The sequence below is a fragment of the Psammomys obesus genome, unplaced genomic scaffold, assembly GCF_907164565.1.
Source record: "Psammomys obesus unplaced genomic scaffold, mPsaObe1.curated_primary_1811, whole genome shotgun sequence".
NCBI lineage: Eukaryota > Metazoa > Chordata > Mammalia > Rodentia > Muridae > Psammomys > Psammomys obesus.
In genome coordinates, this window is record NW_026596040.1 from 6,383,719 (window position 1) to 6,409,268 (window position 25,550).

The 25,550-nt window shown below is 45.2% G+C and overlaps 1 protein-coding gene across 4 annotated transcripts in view; it reads right to left on the reverse strand.

The window, feature by feature from the left end:
* Mcc (MCC regulator of WNT signaling pathway) overlaps window positions 1-25,550 on the reverse strand; it is a 214,794-nt gene that overhangs the window by 69,968 nt on the left and 119,276 nt on the right. For all 4 annotated transcript variants that reach the window (XM_055622793.1, XM_055622797.1, XM_055622796.1 and 1 more), the window contains exons 2-3: window positions 20,637-20,750; window positions 9,828-9,970 (exon numbers count right to left, since the gene is read on the reverse strand). In XM_055622793.1, the coding sequence (XP_055478768.1) occupies window positions 9,828-9,970; window positions 20,637-20,750 (257 nt within the window). The remainder of the gene's footprint in view (window positions 1-9,827; window positions 9,971-20,636; window positions 20,751-25,550) is intronic.

The window sequence follows — 25,550 nt, forward strand, 5'->3', positions numbered from 1 at the left end:
GAAATACTACTCTTATGTCCCTCAAAAGAGAAGGGTGAGAAGGATGCATTGGAGAAGAGATCCCATTTGATGCTCTGTTTCCTTGATTTTCTACTTGCATTTACAGATGAAAGGCAACACTAAAACACATCTGTTTCACTCCCACGTGTTCACCCATTTTGTCTCAGTCCTTTGAGATCATTCAACCTCTGAGCCATGCTATTAGCAAACAGGAAAGCTTCTAACTGGAATGCGCATCTCAAAGTGCCTGCCTCAGCTCCTCCATATACCATCACCACACCTGCCACACACAGACATGAAGAAAAGCCTTTATTTTCCAAGTGAACCCAAAGACTGCATCATCAGGGGATGTAATTGTGGGCACAGAATGTCTACTTAGTCTGGAGGAGAGGGTATTCGTGAAGAAAGCTAAGAAGAGAAGACATTCACCAGCCTCATGGTAATTTCAAGCTGTCAGCAATCAGTGCAGGAATGAAGGGTGTGAAGTCTGCAGTCCAGGGTTTTGAGTGGGATGGTGAGTGGTGTGGGCAAGAGGCAACTGAAGAGACAGATGTCTAAGCCAGATAAATGTGAATATCTCTCTAACGTTCTTGGTTCTCTCAGAAAAGTAATCTTCTCTTAAGGGTTTTATCTGTTTCATCAATGGCCCATGCTGAATGAGAGACTTTATATGAAAGCCACTCAGAAAACTAGGAAGGCGTTCAATAGTTAGTTACAAAGCCTTTGGCTATACAAAATATGGATTAGAATGGGAGTGAAGGTAAAAATAAATACAGGTTAATAAGCTGCGGATGTTAATTATTTAGACATCTACAGGGGTCAACAATAATTAGGTTTAGGCAAGAAAACAATTAAAGCGTACTCTTCTATTAGTCACCTTTTGATGTAGAGGGTAATTGTTTGTGAACTGATATGTCAGCTCTTCTTTTAGTCAGCATTTAAAATTGGCTTGGCAGATTCCGAACACATAGTTCCTGCCAAATCTGCTTTATACCAAATTGCTTCCAGGGATTAGTAGGAATAACTTTATAAAAGAGTGACTAGGGAGAGAGTGTGAGAAGGAAACATGACAGAAATATCTCCTTTGGGCAAGTCGGAAGGAGAATGATATCACATTTGTAATGTCACCTGGGGCTGGAGGCTTTTCATGTCATGAAGTGCAAGCTGAGGATCCCATCTCCCAGGAGACAAACATATCCCCAAACATTTCTAACCCGAGATGTGCCGAGAAGGAGCACCGCTCCAGGCCGTGAGAAGGAATGAGCACGTACCAGGAGCTCAGCACTACGAGGTGCCGAGTGTGGCAAGGAGCAAGTGGAGCTGTCACCAAACTGGGGCAGGGACTTGACTGGGAAGTGGGGAACAAAAGAAGAATGTATTGTAATAGAGGAGGCAAAAAAATTGGTAGAAATAAAATTATGACAAAGGAAGTCTGAGAAGACAGGGGTAGAAGCAAATACTGCCAACACCTCTTGTAGAAATGTAAGGAGTGGAAAGCCTGACACGAGGGGCTAAGGTAAGCCCACCTGATCCCCAGTGAATCCCCCAATGGTGATTTGAAGGATTCTGGACCAAAACAACCTGCACAAACAGTTGCTGAGCTGGGAAGTTAGTTTATGAAAATATCGGGGGCCGGGGGGGGGGGGGGTTCTTGACACAGTGAGATCTAAAACAGGTGAAACTCAGCCTGAACAACAGAAGGTATGGGCAGCCCCAGGCCTCTCCCGAAGACTGTAAGAAACAGTGATTTACAGAGTTTCAGCAACCCCACAGCATAGGTCCTGAAGGGAAGCTACAACCTTTATCAGCAGAGGACAAAAAACCTCTGTCAGATGCCCCCGCAGGATGTCCAAAGATGATGGGGTCCAGATGCCCCTGCAGGGTGTTCAAAGAAGGGGTTTCTGATCCACCAAGAGCAATGGACTGAGCCTGAAGACCACTAGTGCAGGGCAGTTTTACCAAGACGAGCTCATGTGTTGTGTAGATGAAGCTGTTGGGCGGCCTTGAGTCACGCAGTGAAGGTGTCTCAAAAAGGGTTCATGGTGAACCTCTCAGAATGACTGCATGCGCCTCTTGCTTTTCTAAACACAGTACTTCGTGTGTGTGTGTGTGTGTGTGTGTGTGTGTGTGTGTGTGTGTGTGCGCGCACACACATGCATGCATGCGGGCACTTGCGGTCTGCTTTATGTGTATGTGAGTACGAACTCCAGAGGGGGACGTCAGCTGCCCTGTTCTATCATTCTGCACCTTACTATCCTGAGACAAAGTCTCCTGTTGAACGAGGAGCTCACCAGCAAGCTCAGCAACCCTGTCTGTGCCCCTGTAGTGCTGGTCATGCTAGTAATCACATTCAGATTATTTTTTTTCAACATGGTGCTGCAATCCAAACCTAGGTCCTCAGGCATGTGCAGCAAATGCTTTCATCAGGTTCCCTATATAGTAACTCTAATCCATCTTGTGGCAGATTATTTCTTTGAATTCTCCTCTCCCAAATCCATTGTTAATTCCAGTGATAAGAAAACACGAATTAATTCGCCAAAGTGACTGTTAGCCACAAAAGTAAAAGTCATCTATGGGGTAGATGGTTCCTAAAATGGAGTTAACCAAGTCTCAAGCGTTTGTCCTTGGGATGTAAAGACTCAGGATCCCAAATGCCCACAGTTCTGTGCACTAGAAGCCACTGAGAGGGTTTCAAAGGGCTTTGTTTATTCTTGCAATCATCAACACTTGCTTCCAGCTGTAACAGTAACAAAGTCTCCTAGGGTGGTAGGCTCTAGAACATGCACACACAGAGCCACGCCATGACCACCAGTGGCAGAAAGGCCACCATAGAAGACTCCTGAAGACCAGAAGAGCCAGAGTCAATACTTTAAAAAAGGACAGCCAAAACATGGAGATGTGGAATGACATACAACTGCTCTGCAGTGCAGCCTACTTCCCTAGTCTAGAACCTGTGAAATCAATCTTCTGCTGCAGCCGAAGGAGTTCTTTTTCCTCGTGTTTTCTTTGCTTCAGGGTGAAATCATTTAGTCATAAAAGGGAAAAGTTGACTAAAGCGCCGTTCTCATGTGCTTTAGACAGGGACCTGACGTTTCTATGCAGGGAAGAATGCTGAGAAATAGGACATCACCAGCTAACTTCACACACATCCATCTCTGCCATGAGGTTGACACAAATTGGAAGATGGTCTGGTTGGTTGCTCATCGGCCTTGGTGGCTGTTGGTCAGTTATAATTATCAAACCCATCCCACTCGAGCCCATAGGTTTTTCAGTTTTTTAAAAAATTGATCCACGTTTTATCTTTCTTACAAGGAAAGGCAGACCTTCCCTGAAATGGCTGATATATAAAAGAAATAGATTCCACTCAATTTTCTTAAAGAACCTATTGCAAGAAATAGGTGGTAAATTGGGGTAAAGTGTGGCTTTCTGGACTTTACCTCTTCTTTCCCATACAACAGAGAGGAAGACAGAGCCTGTCTATGAGCCTTCAGGTGAGCACCTGAACAGAGGAAACGTTCTCCCATAGAGATAAGATCTCATTCTCAACATCTAAGAGCCACAGACAAGGACTTACAGTACTCAGCAGGGCTTATGCACACCCACCCACCACACGGGAAGGCATGGGGAGAGAAATATGATCTTTCTGAGTTTTATTTCACTTTTTTAAAGCCCTCAATTAAACAGAAGACCACATTTTGTTGGGGAGATACAGAGGTCTTGGTCAGTGTTTTAGATGCCGCACATGGTTGACACATGGGTTGAAATATCAAGAAGAAAAGCAGGGTCCTCAAGCAGCCCTGAAGTCCTAGAGGGTAGATAATGTCATGGGAGACAGATATATTAGAGACTGCGTTGCTCCCAAGTTGAGGGGCCTCCTGCAGAGAGGTTCGGTACTGATGCAAAGATCGCAGAGATGGGGAGTTGATAGTTTGGGGTGACTGCCATTCAAAATGAAAGGTGCTAGAAAGACCCACCATGTGGCCCAAGGCTGAGGACAGACTAAGCAGAGGGGCAAGGTCTGGGGCACGCAGGGTTTTCAATGGGCCAAGAGACCATCCAGAAGGAAAAGAGACTTTTGGGTCAATGCTATAGGAAGGGACCTGTAACCAGAAAGTACACTGAGATTTTTCAGTTAAAAAGTCATCCATGGCTGAGCATGGTTGACACACCTGTAATGCCTACATAGGAGAGGCCAAGACAAGAGGACTGTAAGCTGGAGGCCAGCTTTATAGTCCGTATCAGGAGGCCTAGGTTGTAGAAGGTAGGCAGATAAGCAAACCAGTAAGTGGCGGTTTCCTCCGTGGTTTCCACTTCATGTTCCTGCCTTGAGCTCCCTCCTTGGCTTCCTTTGAAGGTGTAATTGTAAGATGAAAGAAAACTTTTCTTCACCAAGTTGCTTTGGGTGTCTATCAGCAACAAAAAGCAACCAAGGAGAACCATTTATATATTTATATAGTTATATATGTATAGTATTCTATATGGTTATATAGTTAATTATATAACTAGCTGCTATCTCCAAACCATAAAAATAAAAATTGGCAGGCTGGCATAGAAGGCCATGTGCACAGCATGTGTAGGGCTCTAGGGTCTGTCGCTAGCATTGCAAAAGAGAGGGAAGGAAAAGGGGAGGAGAAGGAAGGCGGGGGAGGGGGGCCTTGGGGAGAAAAAGAGAAATCATTTTTATCTTATGCTGCTCAGGCTGCCGAAAAAGAATACCACAGACAGGGCAGCTGAAAAACAGAAACGTGTCTTCTCAGGGTTTGGAAGGCTGGAAAGCCCAAAAGCATTGCCAGCGTGGTTATCTTCTGGAAGGGTTCTCTGGCTGGCTTGCAGATGCCTGCCTTTTCATTGTGCCATATCATGGCAGGGAAGACACCAGCTCTCTTGTGTGTCTTTGTGTGAAGGCAGGATCCTACCAGGACAACCCTACCCTCCTGACTTCATCTGATGCAAACTGCTTCCCAAAGGCCCATCTACACACATCACACTGGTAAGGGATAGCAACTTTCACGCGATAGAAAAGAGGGCTTGCAGACTATCAAAGCAGATGCTGAGCCTGATGGCCAACTGTCGGGCAGAGTGAATGGAATTTTATGTAAGAAGTGGGGAAATTGTAAGAGCTGGAGAGGACAGAAAGTCCACAAGGAGAGCAACAGAACAAGAAAATTTGAACACAGGGAACTTCCCAGAGACTCGTACTCCAACCAAGTACTATTCATGGAGATAACCTAGAATCCCTTCACAGATGTAGCCCATGGCAGGTCAGTGTCCAAGTGGGTTACCTAGTAATGTGAAGATGGACTGCCTCTGACATAATCTGATTAGCCTGCTCTTTGATCACCTCCCCCTGAGGGGGGGAGCAGCCTTACCAGGCCACAGAAGAGGACAATGCAGCCACTTTTGATGAGAACTGATAGACTAAGATCAGAAAGGAGAGGAGACCCTCCCCTATCAGTGGACTTGGGGAGGGGCATGCATGCAGAAAGGGGAGGGAGGGTGGGATCGGGAGGGGAGGAGGGAGGGGCTTATGGCGGGGATACAAAATGAATAAAGTATAATTAATAAAAAATAAAAAAAAGTTAAAAAAAAAAGAAAAAGAAAAGAGGGCTTGGGGAAAACTCCTGGGGCAAGAAGCGAGACATCAGCAAGTTCAGCGCAAATAAGAAACAAGGCAGAGAACAAAGATGAGTGGAGAGGGTTAGCAGGAAAGGCTAGTGTTACAAGAGTTACTTATGGCAAAGAAAACAGCTCACGTTCAATTTGCTTAGACATCACTTTTTTCCCCCTTCTGGGATCCAAAGTGCTTTATGGTCATATTCTTTTCACATTTTCTATCCCATTACATAATCTACCCCAAGTCTTTAAAAAGGCACTCACAATACACAGCAAAGTGAAAAAGTACATATTTACAAAACCATGGGTGCTGTGTGGTTTAGGATACTCAACAGAAAAATTCTCAGAAAAAACATATACACAAAATGTTCAGTGTCTCTAGGAGATGGGATTTAGGGTGCAGTCAGCAGGGATCAGTTAGGAACACAAACGGTACCAGAAGACTCAGACAGACAGCACCGCATTCAAGCAGGTCTGTACCTGCAAAGCTGGTTGAAGAATGGAGAAGACAGAGGTGGGTGGCTGAAGGCCACTAGGAGCAGTCAGGTTTACCACCCAGCTCTGGTACTCCTGTCACTGCTGCTACACACCTGTCCAGAACTTTGTGTCTGGGCAATCAAGGCAGACCCTTGTGTCTATACCACATGTCTGCTGCAATTGTTACAGCCAAATGGGAATGGTTAATGCCTCCACTTTTGTCTAGACCCATGTAGGCATACTTCATCACCAGACTGAAAACAATCTAGAACCCCTCTGGGAAGGTGGTCTGGGAAGCAGCCACAGGGCCCAGAAACCCTTTGTTTTGGAGGAAATAGTGAACTAGGGAATAGTACGTGGGCGGGAAGACAGCCATTGTAGTCTACACTCAGTGGACTACTCAGAGGCCACCCAATAACCTTCCTGATCAGTTAAAGTTCTCAACCACAACAGCGACAGCATCAACCTTCTGATTTTGTCCCTCTGCCCAATGTAATGAGTTCAGCTGCTCCTCAAAATGGGAGACCCACTACACCATGAGCTACCATATCTACTGTCAGGAACCTCCTCTAGCCAATGGCAAACCTGACGAGATAGGATGAAACCTAGACACCAAATTACAAGTTTCACCAATTCACCATGTACAAGTAGCAGAAAATCAAGAGGAGAGACAAAAATGCATATATTCAAAACCAGAAAACTATGTTCTCTACAACTGGTGATGAGGCTAGAGCTGGCAACGCTAACACTCCCCCCCCCCTTTTTTTCCCACTAGATCTGTTTGTTTTGCTTTGACCAGTACCTTACTTAGTTAGAATTAGTTGTTTCTTATTTTTTTTCAAGATTCATTTATTTTATGTGTATGAGTATGTTCCCCTCATTATGTATACACACCACATGCTGTGTACCTGGTGGCCATGCAGGCCGCAGGGGAGTATCAGACTCCCAAAACAGGAGCTACAGGTGCAATGAACCACCATACAGGTTCTGAAAACTGAATCCTTGTGTTCTGCAGCAGCAACCACCAAACCATCTCTCCAGCCCAGAATGAGTGTTTTGCCTAGAAAAATATTTCAAAATCTTTATTCTTAAAATACCTACCCCTGTATTAGGTTGCTCTAACCTATTGAACTACTCACAATTTCTAGAGCAGTAGCCTAGCAAATTCCAGGTTTCAAATACAGTCCTAACTACCCTATGGCACAGTAGCAGCCCTGTGTCTCCCTCACCTGTCACTTCAGCCAATACAATGACTACTTTCTTTTCTTTGTAGTTCAATAGCCTTTTAAGAAACATCAAATGCTAGTCTTTTCTGTCAAACTATATAAAACCTATTTAGGACAGGGAATTTAATTCTTTTTATCTCTCCCACCTTGTTAAGAGTTTTATGCAAATCTTTTTATCGCTTCCCTTTTAGACCTTTATGCAAATGTTTTAATACTCCCAACCAGTAAGACTTTTGTTTAACTACCCCTTTCTTTCTTCTTTCATTTTCTTTGCTTTGAATCTTGTAAAACTAGCCAGTGTTGAAAGAGCATGAGATCAGACCACAGATAATCGGGAAGCGACAGTCACCACCTGCACTGGAATAAGAACCAAGTACGCTTCATGTGTCACAGGCCTAGCCACCCCGTTTGTGTTCTGATGCACCTTTTCTGTAAGAATAATTGCCTTGCTTAGCTACTTCTGCTTTGCTCCATGTTTCTTTGTGAGACACAGACACCAAGATGATTCTTCTGTTCTAAGAGCATGGATACTGCCAAGGGCTGTGTGGTTAACTGTGGAACCGTTACATTTTCCAGTAGATGGAAAACGTAAGACTTGTCAACCAGGAGAGCTCAATGCTGCAAGAATGAAAAACAAGCACTTTAAGTGTGGGTTTTTAGCTGCATAGCCAAGAAGAGAATTCAAAGTTGTATGAGGATGAACATATATACAACCTTCCCACATCGTCGCTTCTCCCTCTTTATCTTTGGGTGTCACAAAAAGGATCCACAAACGGGCGCCAGTTTTATCTTATCTCAATCTCAGTGTATTGAGAAGTATAGAACTAGCTTCAGCGGCCCCTGACTAACATGACCACCAGCTCTCTAAACCTGGGGCATGTCAAGGCAGTTGAGAATTCATCCCCAGTATGTCATTCCTGGGGTTGCCACAGCTTAACAGGGGTAGAGGACAAATGCAACTATGGGCGTGCTGGAGGCTGGGGCCCTGCCTGATCCTCGAGCTCAGAGGCCAGGAAGAACCAAGTCTCCCTGGCCTGCAGAACACAGTTACAGCCTGGCAGGGGTCCTTGCAAGGAGGAGCTTGCTTATTCAGTAATGAAAGCAGTATAACATGTGCACAGGTGCAAACTTCCACGGAATCGAAGGCACCAAAACATGTTACGGTCAAGCAGCTCACAGAACTTTCAAGTGAAGCCTTCTGCCCATTACAGCCAGTTCAAACATCTTGAGATGGAGCTGTCTCCTTGATGTGCGTTGTGCATACTTCACAACTGACTACACCCATTCACTGTCACCTTCTCAAATTCTTAAAAGCAAAACTCATCTTTACTGGAAATCACCAATTCGCCAATGTTCTCCGTCAGGCTCTTTTAAAATCTACTACAGTCATCTCTTTGGGCTAAAATCTTTTCTTTGCGCATGTTATTTCCAACCCACAATCATTCTGTAAACCAGGATACAATTTTAAAAACCTTAAAGTTCTAAATTGGAATATGAAATTTATTGTGTGGCTCCAAGTCAGTGCAGGATTTTCCATGATTTTGCGCAGGAAACAGATGCTAGTCAGCACTTTCCCCGAGAAGCCCCGTCATTACTGCCACTCTTAGAGTTGGAACAAAATGCATGCAGTTTCCTGTGAGCCAGAGCTTCTCCAGGGAAGATTCAGAGCAGCTGCCTCTGAGAGTCTTTCAATTACGACTCATGTGGACACTTGGTGCACAGAACACCCTTTTTCCAGGAATGTAGGTACTAACCGATTCTCTGCACGGGGACACCCCCTACCCACTGCAGTGAGCTCCTTGGTGTGTCTCCCTGAACCACAGGGCAGATGCAGGGAGTCTTGAGTGTGCTGTAAACTCAGGAGCCAAATGGACTGATGAGACAGGGAGGCAGACTCCCTGACTGGCATCTTTAGGGATAGAAAACTAAGCAAAATCAGAGTCTCTGGGCTCCAACTCTATGTCCTCTCTCTCTGCTGAGTGCAACGGTTCTCCATCAGCATTCCTTTTAAGCTTGGCTTTCTCGACAGTAAACTGTCAAGTCTTTCTTACCTGTCAAGGGGTGGGTCAAGCTTTGCCTTAGGAATCCATGAAGAGGATAAGTGTTACTGTTGATACACAACTTGGGATAAGCTCAAAAAATTAACAGATTATCTAGAATCCCAAGTAATGCTTAGCTGTAAGCCATGTTCATGACTCTCAGAACCTCTAAAGGAAGCAAGAAGTCTGGAGAAGATCTAGTGAACAAAGGAGGCAGAAAGGGCATCCGACTCTTGTCTGCCTCTAGGACAGAGAGACATCTACCTAGAACTTCTTAACGAAGCACTTTACTCAATTGATGATTCTACACCCTTAGCAATAAATGTGGGATCAAAATTCCCAACCTGTCTACCGTTCTGGGGTGGTTGTGAGGATAGGCAACAGGAGGGGATAACAGAGATCAAGGCTTGCGGTTGGCACAGTGCCCACAGGGCACACCAATGCCAGCACAGGCTAGACGGGGCAGCCATACCTGATGGTGGTGCCTTGCAGGCGGTCTATCTTCTTGTTGAGCTCTGCAATGATGCTGTGGAGCTCCGTGATGCGCTCCTCATAGCGAAGGGTTGTGCGCTCCTGGACGTCTTCATGCTCTCTCATGAGGTGTGACTGCTCACACTAGGACCAAGAACAGACAGCAGGAGATGGACATGTGGCTGTGCTGACATGCCTTTTGGAGAACGATTCTGCATTTTATGGATTCAAACTGTCACTCTCAACACTGGTCTGCCCAAAAATAAAACATACCGGCTCCAACCCCAAATTAACCCTTGCAGCCCCAACTAAAATTTATAATGGCTTGGGAGGATATGTGGGGCTTTCCTTTTCTGACACTTTTCTTCCACCTTCGGCAGAGTCCCTGTTTACTCCTAAAATGGACAAGAGTTCATCAGATTAGTCCATTAGATCTGAATCTTCAGTAAATGACCCCAAGTAACGCAACTAAGTGAGCACAGAGCTGATTCATCTGTAGCCTGGAAACTATGGTCTGTCCCTTCATTTCTTCCACCAATTTGCTTCATTTTTGACAATATGCTTTGATTGCTTTTCAGCCATAAAGCACTCAGTGGTATAATGGGTGTTTTGGTGGGGGCAGGGGAACTAGTTTATGCTACACAATATCTTCTTCTTCTTCCATACTCTGAACTCCCAGAAGGCAGACGCTAGATATTCCATTACTTAGTCCTAACCACCTTCCCCGCCCTGGTGGCATAAGGCACAGCTCACTGTGGGCGATCTAGACGTGTTATAAAATGAGTAAATGGCAAAGTGTCAGAGCCATGAAACCCGCTTTATAGGAATAATGACAAAGGAGACCTCGAAGCTTCTCTGTGCATATGCATTGACGGAGTAAGAATCAGTGCGTGCTACGAAAACATTTTCACAGAGGAAATTTAAACCGTAAGGAACCTATCCCCCATTATTTCTCTCTTCCCCCCTCAATTCCCTTTAGGCGGTAGCAGCTGATCTCATTTACATAACAATAAAATATCCTAGGTGATGGAACAAGTGGTCTAGCTCTGGCCTTGTCTGCTACACTCGGCGGTTATTAATTTCCTGTCCAGCAGGGAAATTTTAATTTCGCTTTCAATATGGCTTTCTGAATGCCAAGAGCCATATGTGCTCTCCAGCCATCTCTGCAGGTGTGCATCGTCAGGCCTAGAGGCAGGAAAAGGGTAAGTCTTTTTACCCACTCTCTTGTATATCCTCCCTTCCCTAAATCTGCTGTGTTTCCAATGGTATCACCAAGGGTAGGACCTGGGGACTCTCGGAATGCTAGAAATAAGATTAGGGCAAGCAAGGTTTTGAATGCTCTGTCAAAAACCTTCATAGGACAGTGGACAGCTGCTTTCAAGAAAACAAAACAAAAACAAAAACAAAACACTGATGTGAACTACTGTGTTCAATGATAACCTCAACATCAAGTCAGTGGGTCCAGCAGTAAAGATGAAAGTGGAGTAAGGCCACTTCTCAGGGGCTGGAGACATTCATTACTCAGTGCTGCAGCACAAATCCAGGCCCTGGGTTTAATCGCAAGCAACAAAGAAAGCCACGTCTATGAGGAAACAGAGGAATCTCCTTCTGTGCATTTCAGGACTTTGCTACCCACAAACCACTCATCTTTAGAAGAAGAGAAGTCTACAAAATGTCAATATGTCAAAACTGGCTTTGGTTTCTAAACAAACAGGCCCCGTCTTTCTCTGAAACATCTAAGGGTAGAACTCTGTTCCCCTCAGTTCTCGAGGGGCATCTGTGAGCTCTTGCTGCTAGTCTTCATTCCCACCCCCAAATAGTGTGTGTTGTATTCATATGCCGGCAGAGTGAACACTCTTTTCAAGATGGAACTAGAAACGATGGCTGGGCAATGCCAGTCTCTGCTTTGGATTCTGCCATTGTCATGCTGGCTTTCAATATCCAGTTCACTAGACCCAGTTTTCTGAGCCACGTTTGTTTCCCACCCAAGCTTAATACCTTCCATCATCCTCCCTCCCTCTCCCTTTTCTTCAGTCTCCATGAAACAACAGACCACTGCCACCACCTAGCCTGTCAAGAAACTGCAGAACCCCATCAACAATGAAAAGGTTCAGAGACTTGAAAGCCTGCCCAAGACAACACAGGCACCCTTGTGCAATGCTCTGGCCCACCCTAAATGAAGATCCTGTGGGGATGGCTGAGTTTCAGAGACACCAGATGGAGAGGAAGAAGCCGACATGTGGTGCTGAACCACCTTTGCCCCAGCTTCCAGCTGGAAAGTCTGCCTGGAAGGGTGTGCAGGGATAAGAGACTCCGGGAAGTGAGAACTCAGTCAGGATCAGCACTTGCAGCCGACAGGAGGGAAGAGACGAGGAAACAACACTTTTAGCTGAGGGTAAAGATGTTTGGCTCATATACCGACGTTTTTTCCATAAGTTTTTTTTTTTTTTTTTTTTTTTTTTTTTTAAGTAGTAGGAAGCTTCTCCAATTTAGCATTTCCTTTAACAAGTATCACACATCTCTGGATTGCCCTAAATGTCTAAATGGACTAGTTCCACAGAGGAACTGTGACAAGAATGTTGAAGGGGACTGTGGTCACTATAATCACATGGACTAAAGGAATCCTGGACTTTTTGAGAATAAGAGACAGGTGCTTGAGCAGGTGGGGAGACTAGAGAGGAGATGCTGCTTCCACCTCTGAGCAGTGTTTATGTGCAGGAATCTGCTGTGTCTTAGAGGTTGTTAAATCACTTAGTTGTCCATGATAATCTGTAGTGAGTAACTACAAAAGACAGCTCAGAAATGCAGTCTGCTTTTATTTATCTTTTTTATTTTAGCCTAGCCAAGGGTCTATTTTAGCCTTCGAGAAGCAGCTCTTTGTTTCAAAGGTCCTCTGTGTATTCTTGGGTTCTGTTTCATTTGTTTCTGGTTTTATCTCCATTTCTTTCCTTCTACTAAGTTGAGGTTCAGTTTGTTCCAGTTTTTTTTTTTTCAATTTCTCTTTTAAAAACATAGGCATAAACTGTCAATAGCATTCCACTTCTTGCTTCTGCTATACCCACGAGTGTTGCTATAATTGTGTGAGCATATTCATTTGTGTGAAAATGTGTTTCAAGCTGACTTTTTTTTTTTTTTAGTTATCATTTACATATTTTGTGAAGGTGAGAGAACTACCAGGTTTTCTTAAACCCAGTCACACAGGCCTCTCTCACATGGTGTCTCTGTCTCTTTCACAGTTAGTGAGGCTCCACCCGGATGGGAAACGGTAGCAACCCTGCTGAGGTGGCCAGCAGGGCCTTGAGCAAAACTTGGTATTGCTGCTTCCTGTGCAGGAAATGCGCCTGTATTTTTCTTCCCTCTGCAAGCTAAGACAGGCCCTGTAGTTTGTGCTGCCCCGTGAGATGAGTGATTACATGCCATTGTGTCACTGAGAACTCTTGTAGGGTTTGCCACATGTCGCTCTCCGGGTCATGGTGAGTAGCGACATTCCAGATGATAGAAGGTTGATGCAGTTGGGTACCTAGGTGAGATGCAGCAAGCTTGTGCACACACATGAGCACATACACAAACACACGCATACACTCTCTCTCTCCCCCAGAGCCTAGATATCTAGAATTACTTGCTGTTACTGAATACCCTGCCTGACCCAATCATTTTGTACATGGGAAAACAGACTCTACATGAAGTGACTTTTATTTATTGTAACTCAGACAACAAGCAGAAAGAGAAAAAAAAAAAAAACATGAAACAAAAAATGAAAACCTACCAACCAACCAAACAAACAAAAGAAACCCTTGTAACTCTGTTTAAGTCACCAGGGAATAGATAGATAGCCTCTATCCTTCATCCTCTCCCAGCTTATCCACATCAAGAAACATGACACCTGACCATACCACAAGGAGCTAGAACATGTGCATGTTCCCCTTTTCACCATAAAGAGGACGAGTGCCCAAGTTCACACAGTATGAAACTGGGAAACGTTGGCTTTTGTCAGCGGCTCCAGCTACCTGTCACTCATTCAGCGGGGACTTAACAAGTGCTAGGAGTAACAAGAGTTTCTCATTGGACCTTTACCAACTGCTTATATTGTTTCCTTCGCTTTAGCATACACAAATGCCTGCTACCTTTCCAATGAAAGAGGCAAGCAATAGCTTGAAACAATGTGCCTCTGCTTTGCTCCCTTTAGTGAAGTAATTGTATGCTGGGCTCTTCTTCCTCCCATCCTAAATTCAATTTCTGACTGGTGCTACCAACATAGTGAAGCCAGAAGGCTCCTGGCTACAGCGCCTTGCCTGCACATTTCCGGAGGAGTCCTAAATTCCCCATAGCTACAGACTTTCAGCTTGTGATAAAACATCGGAGTGTTTTGTTTTTCCTGGATTTTTTTTTTCTGGCATTTGATACACATCCTGAGCTCCTTTTCAAGACCTTAACTCTGCCTTGATGAGCGAGAGATGAAAACCTGTATAAACAGCTGTATCTAGCCACAGCAAGTTCTGAGGTTGACTATGTACAATAATGTTTAATAAAAACAAACCACAGGGCTACTGAGACGATGCAGAGGGTGAAGTGCTTGCGGCTAAGACTTGGGATCTAAGTTCCATGCCTGGGAGCCACGTGATGGAAGGAGAGAACCAAGCCTTTCAAGTTGTCCGCTAGTTTCCATAGGTACACCTTGGCACCTCTGTGCACAAACACATATGTAAAAAAAGATAAGATAAAATTAAATTTAAAAAACAACAGCATCATTTCGACTGCTGAGAATACAATCCTTTAGGCACATTTCTGCTAGCAGTACGATCCCGTATAAAGCCTTGAGTCAGTCTTGAGAGAGGCCTGTCTGCGCTTCTGAGGCCTGTTGGGAAAGCCTGCGCAATGTGGTGGTGCTGAGAAGGTGTACGGTTTTGTTAATGTTCCTCACTGGGTTTTAGCTTACTCCTCAGAGGCCGCCGATCTTTAATCATCACATTCGTCTCAGCTGTCAAACCTAAGAGCATTGTGAACCGGCTTCTTGAAAAATGCAACGCCATCATTAATGCGTTAACCCTCTCGGCCATCCTGGAAAGGGGGTCAGCACCTCTTCTGTTTAAAATATGGCGAGACGTGATGTTACTCTCAGGGTCACACTGGGCTGCGCACAACTAATGGTACTCAGGGTATTCTAATTCTGATTCTAAACTCTGCCACAGTTCTCCTTAGAGAAAGGCAAGCCAGGAAAGGGGAGACAAATTCAAGTGCCAAGGAGGAGCACAGAACTACGGCAGTCACCACCAAATGCTATGCACAAAGAAGGAAGGACAGGGGTGCTAACAAAGAAAACGCCTGCAAAGTACACCTTCATCTCTGAAAACAAAACCAAAAAAAAGCATGTGAAAGCAAATACTACCTCTATGTTGTCTCTGTTCCACTGCGTTGAAATGACAGGTTTTCATTCTTGAATGCCAGTGTGTGACAACTGAGGAGGCTTGCTTTCGAAACAGACAGCGCCACTTCCCTTGAACTTGTGTGCACGTGCGAGTGTAGGTCTACACCTCTGCTGGGTTTGGGGGGGTAGGGATGTGTCCACAGTATCATGCGTGCAGCAGTTTCTTTCACAGCAAAGCAGCAGAAAACTATCGATATTGGCTCCTCTCTCAGCTCTTCACTTCTATCCTAGGACTATTTGTAAAATTTCGTCTAGGATCAATTTCGCAGTCCTGATACAGGAAACTTACTGCTATTGAACCAGTTCTAGCATTATGAGTAATCATTGCGCTGATGCTGGATTTCTTCTGGGGATCCCCAGTGAATGTAACCACCATTTATCATTTACAACTTTGTTTAATCGTGGCACTATAATATTTGGAGATGGTAAAGCTTCCTCCAGCCACAGAACAGATTTCGTGTGCATTTGTTCCCCAGAAGCTGAGGAAGCATCAAACTTGCATCATTTACCCAGGCACACATCAAGAGAGCACAGCACTGTCAGCTCTGCATTTATCTTTTCTAGAATACATCCATCTTTGTGAGGGAATCGGAATAGCTAGGCGGACATTTGCTCAGGTTCCCTGTCCTAGATCTTAGGTCTGTAGGGTTTTGTCGTTGTTTTCTTGTTTTGTGTTTGGAAATCATTTCTCTAGTGAAGTGACACAATAACTAACTGTCACAAGGTTTCTCTTAAGACTGTTTGGTGTATGGATGCTAATATACAAGTTGGTAGCCTTAGGACAGGATTGGTATCATCAGGGGTAAAAGCAGCCATCAAAAAGCTATTAAGTGACAATGCTTAAGCTCAAATAAGCCCCAAAGGATCTCAGCAAAATCTTCTACTATCTTTTTACTACCCCCCTGAAAAAAAATGTTGTCTCTGCACACATAAATCCTAATAAATATCATAATGGCTACACTTTAAGGTTGGAGACCGAGAGAGAGGAGAGAGGGAGAGAGAGAGAAATGGGAAAGTCTCACCAATAATAACCGCCAATGGTGATGGGTTTTGGATTAAGTGCAAGTTATAAAGCAGTTATTTAGTATCGTTTTACTTTTTGTTTAAATTTTTTTTAAAAAAACACAGAAGTAGCACTTTTTCTGTAAAAGAACTCACTCGGATAAAGCATTTAGAAAATTTCAGTTCATCAGAGCCCATCACTGGAAACACCATAATGTTGGCATGTAGGTTTGTTCTATCACAATCAATTACCTAAGTGGGGGAAAAAAAAACCCACCACCACAACAGCAAAACCCAAAAATGTTGTGCTGAGAATCCTGCATGGAGGAAAGGGCACTAGTGGCCTTGCTCAGCAGCTCTTCTTGGGTATGGAGCAGGTTCATCTGCTTGCTGCCTGTCCAATGTGAGGGTAGCTTACTGAGCTCAAGTCTAACCAGTCTTCCTCAGCCTTCTTCCGGATTCAAGGCACCTACAATCATGAGATCGTTTCCAGAAACCTTCCAAAGCCTTCTAGAACAGTGTCTGTAACGCAACCAAAAAGAAATGTCTTTCTTTTTCCCTAGCTGCATTTTTTTTCTTCAGCTATTTCCTTTGTGGCTACAAGAGTAATAGAACAGTGATAGCACAGACTTGAAAAATAGCCGTGTAAAGCTGGGCGTGGTGGCTGCAACTCTAGGACTTGGGACACTGAAGCAGGAGGATTGCTCAAGGTGGGGACCCACCTGGGTTACTGAGCACCACCTGTCCCAGAGATGTGCTTCTTTTCTTGGATGGGTGAGGACTGCAGCTGGGGCTCTGTGCATCTCTGAGGTTCAACACAGGCCTTATTTAAACTGATTTTGAGAAAGACGCTCATTAAGTTGTCCAGGCTGGCCGTGAGCTCTCCCTGTAGCTCAAGGAAGACACTGAACTTGTAATTCTCCTGTCTCATTCTCCCACTAGCTTTGGACTACAAGTCTTTTTTGCCCTAAGCCTGGCAAGTTAAAATTTTAAAATTGCTTTTTAAAAATAAGCCTATTTTTTTTTCAAGTGCTGTGAATTACCACATTAAGAAAAATAAACTGAGCATGTATTTATACAGCACAGTTTAAATAACTTGGACTTAGTGCCCCTTTGAAAACAAGATACCAGCAGGTAAGAATGCACGAACGGCACTGGTAGATTTCAGCGCTGTCCATGCTGGCAGAATCAGAAGCAAGACTGATTTTAGCCAGTAGAAAACCCCATGGTTGTTCACGCCTCCAGGAGGCCGAGGAGAAACACGGGTAAAACCAGGAGAGCTGTGCGCGTGCCGCAGTGTGCAGTGTGAGAGGTACACCGTGATCCACGAGGGGCCATGCAGTCCAGCCCCTGTGCATGTAATGACCAAGGCTCCTGTCCAGGGCAAGGAATACCTGTCCAGAGCAGGATGGAGGGAAAGAGAAGATCTCCTCATACCTGTGGAACAGAGGCACAGACCAGGGAGTGCCAAGCAGGGGCTGTTATACCTGCTATGATCTTAAACCTCCTTCACCACCCTCAATTCCTAAAAGTCCAAAAGAGGGGTGTAGAGACAGAGACAGCTCAGCAGTTACGAGTGCAGACTGCTTTTGCAGAAGACCCCAGTTTGGTCCCCAGCACTCACATCAGGAAGCTTGTAAAGCCTCTAAGTCCACCTCCAGGGCATATGACACCGTGTGCTGAAGCACACACGCGCACGCGCGCACACACAAACACACACACACACACACACAAAATTAAATAATAGGTCTTTAAAAGTAAGTTAAAAATTCTAAGGAAAGTATACTTTACATCACATCAAAGTGAAATTTAGAAAAGTATTAAATCCTGTACAAGAAAAAAAAAAAAGAGAGCGCAAGAATCTTCCCATTAACTATAAAAATACTCTCCGCAATGAATTTTTGTCCGCTTGCAGACACAGGGGAAAACTAATCAATAGCATGTTTTAAAATCAATGAAATATTTAAGAAACAGGTATGAGGCATAAATGAACAATCAGAAAATTCAGCACTCAGGTGACAGCTCATGACATAATTAGCAATAAAAGTGCCATTTTAGTAATAAATATTAAGCCAGAAAGAAAAGAGGAGGGATAGAAAACAAGAGGGGGAAAAATACATTTAAAGACATTCAAAGGACTTGAGACAATGAAACACAAAGGCAAGTGAAGAGAATACAGTATACAAATGAGGGAGCAACCTGAGCCAGGAAATAAAATGAATAATAAGCCACATCATTTATTAAAAACTTCCCTGAGGTAGGAACGAGAGAAATGGCTCAGTTAAGAGTATCAGCTGCTCTGCCAGAGTCCAGGGTTCTATTCCCAGCACCACCCTGCAGCTCACAACCATTTGTAACTCTAGTCCCAAGGGTTCCAACGCCCTCTGCTAGCCACCTCAGACATGGGGCATGCACATGGAACACCATACATACAGGCAAAACAGTAATACCATAACCAGAAAACATCACTTCCCTCAAATAAATTCAATTATAATCAAAAGAATACACAGAAAGAAAGAACCCTGTGAATAGGAAGAATAGCGCTTCTCAACTTTCCTGATACTGTGACCCTCTCATACAGTTCCTCAGGTTGTGATGACCCCTAACCATAAAAGTAGTCCATTGCCACTTCATCAGTGGAATTCTGCTACAGTTATGAATTATAATGTGAATATTTGATATGCAGGATGTCTGATATGGGACACACACAGACACACACCCCGAAAGGGGTCGCAACCCACAGGTTGACACCCGCCAACCTAATTAGCCTAAGAGCTTTTGGAACACGAGGAAGGCGTGTCCTCGTCACAGCAGCTCCCCATGCCGACACAGCAAGACATCAGCCCCGTCAAGGAGGACCAGATGAGTGAGAGGCCTCAGGTCCAGCAAACTGACTCCCAGCAGGACATACAGACGGTTATCAGCACTCCAGACCTTTGAGAGAATTGTTTCCATGAATCTACTCAAAGTGATCTAATTACAAATTGAAGGACACTGGTGCAAAAATCCTGGGGAACGTTACTTACAAATGCCTAAATGACTTAAAGAGGGAGAACTTCTCAGTAACTATGCTAGCTATGGTGGGGCTGAGATGCTGTATATAACGGGGCATAAAGCAAATGCATGATTATGAAACATTCTAATTCTATCATCCCCATAACTGAAACAAGTGGGATGATAGCGTGTAAGGAGATACAGATAAAATAAGACTTAAGCAAGCACATGCCATAGTCTGAAATTGCACTGGAGGGACTTACATGAGCTCCTAAGACATTTTATATTCAACTTTATATGCAATTAATTAAATACATATATGCTCTCATTAGTTAGTAAAAACAGCTTTGTGACTCTGTCTACAAAAGAGGCCCACTACAATGGGCAATATAGAAGCAATAAGCATGCTGAGTGCTCAGACAATGATGTGGAAATACCGCCTACTGGGAAAAATGTGGCTGCTTCAGAGAATGGCCCCTTTTGGTCTGGAGGGCACAAAATGTACTCTGAATGTCTGGAGTAGCTATTCAGCACATGCGATGAGATGCATAAGCAGCCCGAGGTTGTACCTGGCTAAAAATAGTACCACTGGAACTTTTATAAGGAAAATAATTACAACAGATTGAAATTCAAATATATTTAAATGCATAAATTCTTAATAATATTAAAAAAACAGGAGAGCACTTTTAGAACATCACGGTGAATCAACCTGCCCTCTTGACAAAGGTTAAATAAATGGCACGGATCAGGTGCTCGTTTTATTTTCCCCTTTTGAGGTATATGGTGTTTGAACAAACAGCAGGTGGGAAATTTCTTAGTAAAAGCATCTCCAGCAGTGACTTAGGGATGATTCAACTAAAATGTCACCAGTTCTAATGAAGTAATTCTCCTAGACCAGCTGTTCTCAACCTGTGGGTCAGGACCCCTCTGCATGCATTGGTGGGGGGCAGGGACAAACGTGCAGGGGTCGCCTGAGACCATAGAAAACACAGATATTTACATTATGATTCATCACTAGCAAAATTACAGTTATGAAGTAGCAATGGCGATGATTTTATGGCGGTGGTGGGGTCAGTGCACCCTGGGGGAGCCAGAGGGGACTACAGCCTCACTAGGAACCAAGCTGCCAGGCACCATGATGTTTGGCCTCCATAACCACAGGAAATGTTTGCTGCTGGAGCATCTAGTCCATGCCGGGGTTTGCTTGGCTTTGTTTTCAGCAGCCCACCTAGAACCTTTTCCCATGAAGTTCACATCTGATTTGTAGGAATCCTCCCCCCCCCGACACACACACACACACACACACACACACACACACACACACACACACACTTATTTATTGCTAAACAAAGAAGATAGACGCACAAAACACCCATCCAGGTCCCTTACCTGTGCCTTGGCCAACTTCTTTTCCAGAAGGTCTCGTTCCCTCTCTGTTTGCTGCAGACGCTTAGTCAGCTCTACTATGTCTCCCTTGAGTGAGGCCAGGGCTGCCAGGTGGAGCTGTGGTGGCAGAAGGAGAGGGACCCACGGTTAGACAAGCTCACTTCCTTCCCTTCCTTCCTGTGATCAGCAGGGCCATGTACAAAAGAAATCTATCACCCAAAAGGGGGCCCTTCTGAGAACGGGAGTACATTAGTCTCTGGACCAGCAGACATTAAGTCAGGGTCTTACCTGAGCTGGCTGTATGGTCACACGACACAGAATGGGAAAAGCCATCCATGTGTGGGGTAGAACCAAAATTAGACGGTAAATATAGGGTAGGGGGTGTAGCTCTTCATTCTAAGGGCTTTTCCTGAGTGACGTGGGTGACAGTGACAGCTGGAATGGGGCTGCCTGATGCAACATAAAGCACAAGCCTCCTGCAGCCTGAGCAGGAGGCTGAGGCAGGAGGATAACAAGTTTGAAGCCAGCCTACACTACATAGGGAAATCCTATGTAAAACAAGACCCCACAAATTAAGAAAAAGCAAAGCTTCAGGCACAATAGACACAAAGAAAGGGAGGGGGAGGCAGGCTACAGCTCAGTGGTGGAGAGAGTTTGCCCATTATGGTGGTGGCCCTTCCGTGCCTCAGCACAAAGGAAGCTCTTCTTCTAGTTGGCCTCTTGATTTTCTTGCTATAAACTCCTCCCTCACCAGAGAGCCTTGACTGGCTGGCTATAGGTTTCTTATAAACTGATTGACCCTTACTGAGAAACGCACCACCAGCAGAATCTGATCACCTTTGCATCCTGAATACAGAATTCGGCAGGACAGGCTTCTGTCCCAACTGGGTGTTCCTTGGCTCTTAAAGCCGGAGATGGAAGGATTACAAAACACATTCCACACATCTACCTCAGGGCCGCACCCTGGGGCTTTTGCCTACCCAGACACTGCAGATGCCTGCCTTCCCTTTATAGCCTGTGCAGGCTGCTCCCCACCGGGCCCCCCAGCATGGTGTACTGAGAAATGAAATCGTAACAGATTCTCACAGGAGTGCTGTACCTTCCCCAGACAGACACTAAGGACAGTATGGCACAGCAGTACACAATGCGGCTCTGAAGATCACCTGCATTCCAGCTTTAGAAAACTATTCTTTCCTGTCTGTTCCCTGTTTTCGCCCTCTTCTGATGTACATCCTCTTTGCCTTTCTGAATGGGGACTGAGCAATTTAGCCAGAGTCCTCCTTCTTGATTAGTTTCTTTACATGTATAGATTTTAGTACGTTTATCCTATATTATATATCTAATATCCACTTATTAGTAAATATATACCCTGTGTGTCTTTCTGCTTCTGGGATACCTCACTTAGGATGAGAAGGCCTCTGAAAGGCTTTACCCTGCAGGATATCACAGCAGATGCTGAGACTCATAGCCAAACTTTGGGCAGAGTGCAGGGAATCTTATGAATGAAGGGGAAGATTCTAAGACCTGGAGAAGACAGGAGCTACACAAGGAGAGCAACAGAACCAAAAAATCTGGGCACAGGGGTCTTTTCTGAGACTGATATTCCAACCAAGGACCACTCATGGAGATAACCTAGAACCCCTGCACAGAGGCAGTTCAGTGTCCAAGTAGGTTCCATAGTAATGGGGACAGGGACAGTCTCTGACATGAACTGATTGGCCTGCTCTTTGATCGCCTCCCCCTGAGGGGGGAGCAGCCTTACCAGGCCACAGAGGAAGACAATGCAGCCACTCCTGATGAGACCTGATAGACTAAGATCAGAAGGAAGGGGAGGAGGACCTCCCCTATCAGTGGACTTGGGGAGAGACAATGAGTGAAAAAGGGAGAAGGAGGGTAGGGTAGGGACGGGAGGAGGGAGGGAGTTACAGGGGGGATACAAAGTGAATAAACTGTTAATTAATAAAAATAAAAAAAAGAAATCCACTCTTTCTGCACCCTGAACGCATGCGTTGGAGGTCGGCAGTGGCTTCAAAGCACTTGTGTTCCTTAGACTCCAGCAACAGTGTGACTCACTTAATTGCACACAGGCTACAAACCAACAGATCAATTGCTGATTTGAAACCAGGAACGCTTGAAATTTAAAAAGGAAATGCCAAGCAATCTGGTGGTATTTCCGTCTGGTGTAGGGCTGGGCCCCTCCGAAAAGGTCACTCAGCATTTGGATACAAGGTTTATGTGACTGTTTCTCAGCACAAATACCACTGGGCCACCACTATGCAATCTTTCTGAGATTTGTTTTGTTTTGAGTTTAGTGCAGAAAAAGGTTCAGCCCCTTGTCACTTTAGTCCCTTAGCATTGACACTGACAAGTCATCTGCTCACGTGATCCTGGGACAATATACAACACCTAATCCCCGGTGGGGGTAATCAGACACACCAAGGCCTGCCTTGACACATGTTTTAAGAGACACAGGAGTAGACATAGAGGTCCCAACTGAGAGCCTGGTCCGCTTCCTACCTAGCTTACTCTCTCACATCTGGGGCTGTTTGCAGGGCTTGGGAGGATGGAAGGGCAAAGCTGGGAATAGAATATTGCAGACCCTCCCTACACTGTCACAAGATACGTCATGTAGAGACACAGAGTAGCTAATTCCACCACGGCCACACCAGAAGGGTCCATACAGGATCACATTGCCGGGCGTGGGGGGGGGGGCAGGCAGGGAACTAGTGGGCTGAGTGAGAAATACTTTTCGGTCTCTTGGCTCTCTGCACCACCCCACGTGCACAGGGCAGGCCCCTCTCAATAAAGGCGGCAGACAGTCCTCCAAAGTCTCCTGAGTGTGACAGTGGCCTTTACAGACAAGTATGAAAACTATGAAAATGCAGGTCCACAGGCGTGCTTTCTACATGCTGAGATCTATGTGCCTCCAGATGAACCAACACTTGTGCAGGACCTTGACTTCGTGAAGACCCCACAGGGCTGCACATACCCACCGGGGTTGCAGGAGGGCAAGAGATTGAGGACGGATCCCTTAGTGCTCAGCTGGGACAACTGCAGACTGAGTCACTTTCTTAAGGCTCTGCAGAGCTTGGCACAGCATCCTGCTTTTCCATAGGAGATCACACATGACAGTAATTGGCAGGAGGTTCTCATGGATACCAACTTTCTTTAAAAGAATTTTACGTGCATGATGATAAGGCAAATGAAAGGACACTAAATAAACGGGAAAGGGTAGTCTAATGGACACCCAGTGGGCTCCAGGTGGCTCTAAATTGTTTTCAATACCTTTAATCTCATGAACACTTTTAAAGTATTTCTGAATACTTTCGTGTAGAGAAAACAATGAAAACCCAGGCAAGAGCATCATAACTCAAAGTGTTGCTTTCTTTCCTGTCTCAATCCCCGCATCCCCAAACCCCAGCTCGAACAGGTCAGAACAGAATGTGTTCACTGTTGGCCTTTTCTCAGCAGAGGCACAGAGGACAAAACTGCCAAGAGGTGGCCCCCTACCGAGCCCCCCACAAGCGCAGGAGGCTCTCAACCCATGTGCATTCTTTGCCAGCCACAGCCACGTTTAAAGTTAGGAGTGATGGAGGGGCGGCTTCTCAGGGTGAAGCCCTTCACAGGCCGCACAGAGGGGCACAACCAGCAGCAGAGAGAGAGATTCTGCCCTGGCCTAAGACTTTGAATGTCAAGAATCTCAGCAATCTGTGAAATTTTAAACATTTTCATTTAATTTATCATCATTGTGTTATTATTTTATTACTTGTGTCTGTGTATGAATTAGGGTGAGTGCATGGCGTGGCACACATAGGTTCAAAGCTCAAAGAAAACCATTTAGGATTTGCTCTTCTCTTTCCAGCATGGTTCCTGGGGTACTCAACTTGGGTTTTCAGGTTTGTGTGGCAAGTGCTTTTACCTGCTGGACTTTCTCAACAGTCCTGTCCATGAAGTTGTCAGCTGTCACAGGGAGCCTGTGCAAGCTCATGTGGAATGTTGTCACTGTCTCTATATGTTTGTATTTAGTGCATATGAGAAACAAACGCAAACATTTTCATGTTATAGAGATAAAAGCCTGGGACCCTCTAAGTGGATTCTCCGGCTGGCCCCACTCTCTGTGCTCTGTGCAATCAAATGCAGCTGTACCACCTGCACCACTGGACAGTTGGCTGTAAGGTGATTGTTAAGCAAGGCAGCTGTTAGTTCTGGAGTCTGTTCCTTGAGGAGAACTGTACTGTGGAACTTGCCTTAAGGATAAGCCAGCTGAACCTCTGACAGATGAGGTGTCCAGCCCAAAGGCTCAAGTGAGGACTGAGCAGACAGACTCTCCCGGAGGTTTCTCCACACCAAGTGGATAAGCAGCCCTTTCTGTTATCAGCCAGGAGACGGAGGGCTTCATGGTCTACAAGACGCCATTGGAATCCATCAGCCCTACACTGTGATGTGTGGCCTCCCGAAGCACTTACTTCCACTCTATTATAGCTAACAAGAAAGCTGCAAACACAGGCCTGTTCTGTCAAGCTAAGTCGGCATCGTCTGATCCATCACACTATGACCACCATCATCCAGTGCTTCTGTCTAAGCTGTTAGGCTCTACATTTGTCACCTGGCTCATCTTTCTGGGACTCGGGCCTTTGAGCAGCGCAGTCATCAAAATGCCAACGGCTACAGCAGCACAACAGAGATGGAGGACTGTGTCATGCGCAGCATCTCCTTTCAGTGCAGGTACCTACCGAAGGCACCTCCTGCCTCAGGCTGTGCTGGTCTTCCTGCCCCATGGGGGTGACTCATCCAAGGTGCACTTTGAGGATACTGGTCTTCCTCCTGTGCCTGCTAGGGTCAGGAGGTGTTTGTACAAGCCATTCACTGTCAGAGTGCCTCTGTTTATGCCCCACTGTGGAATAAGGGAATTTCTAT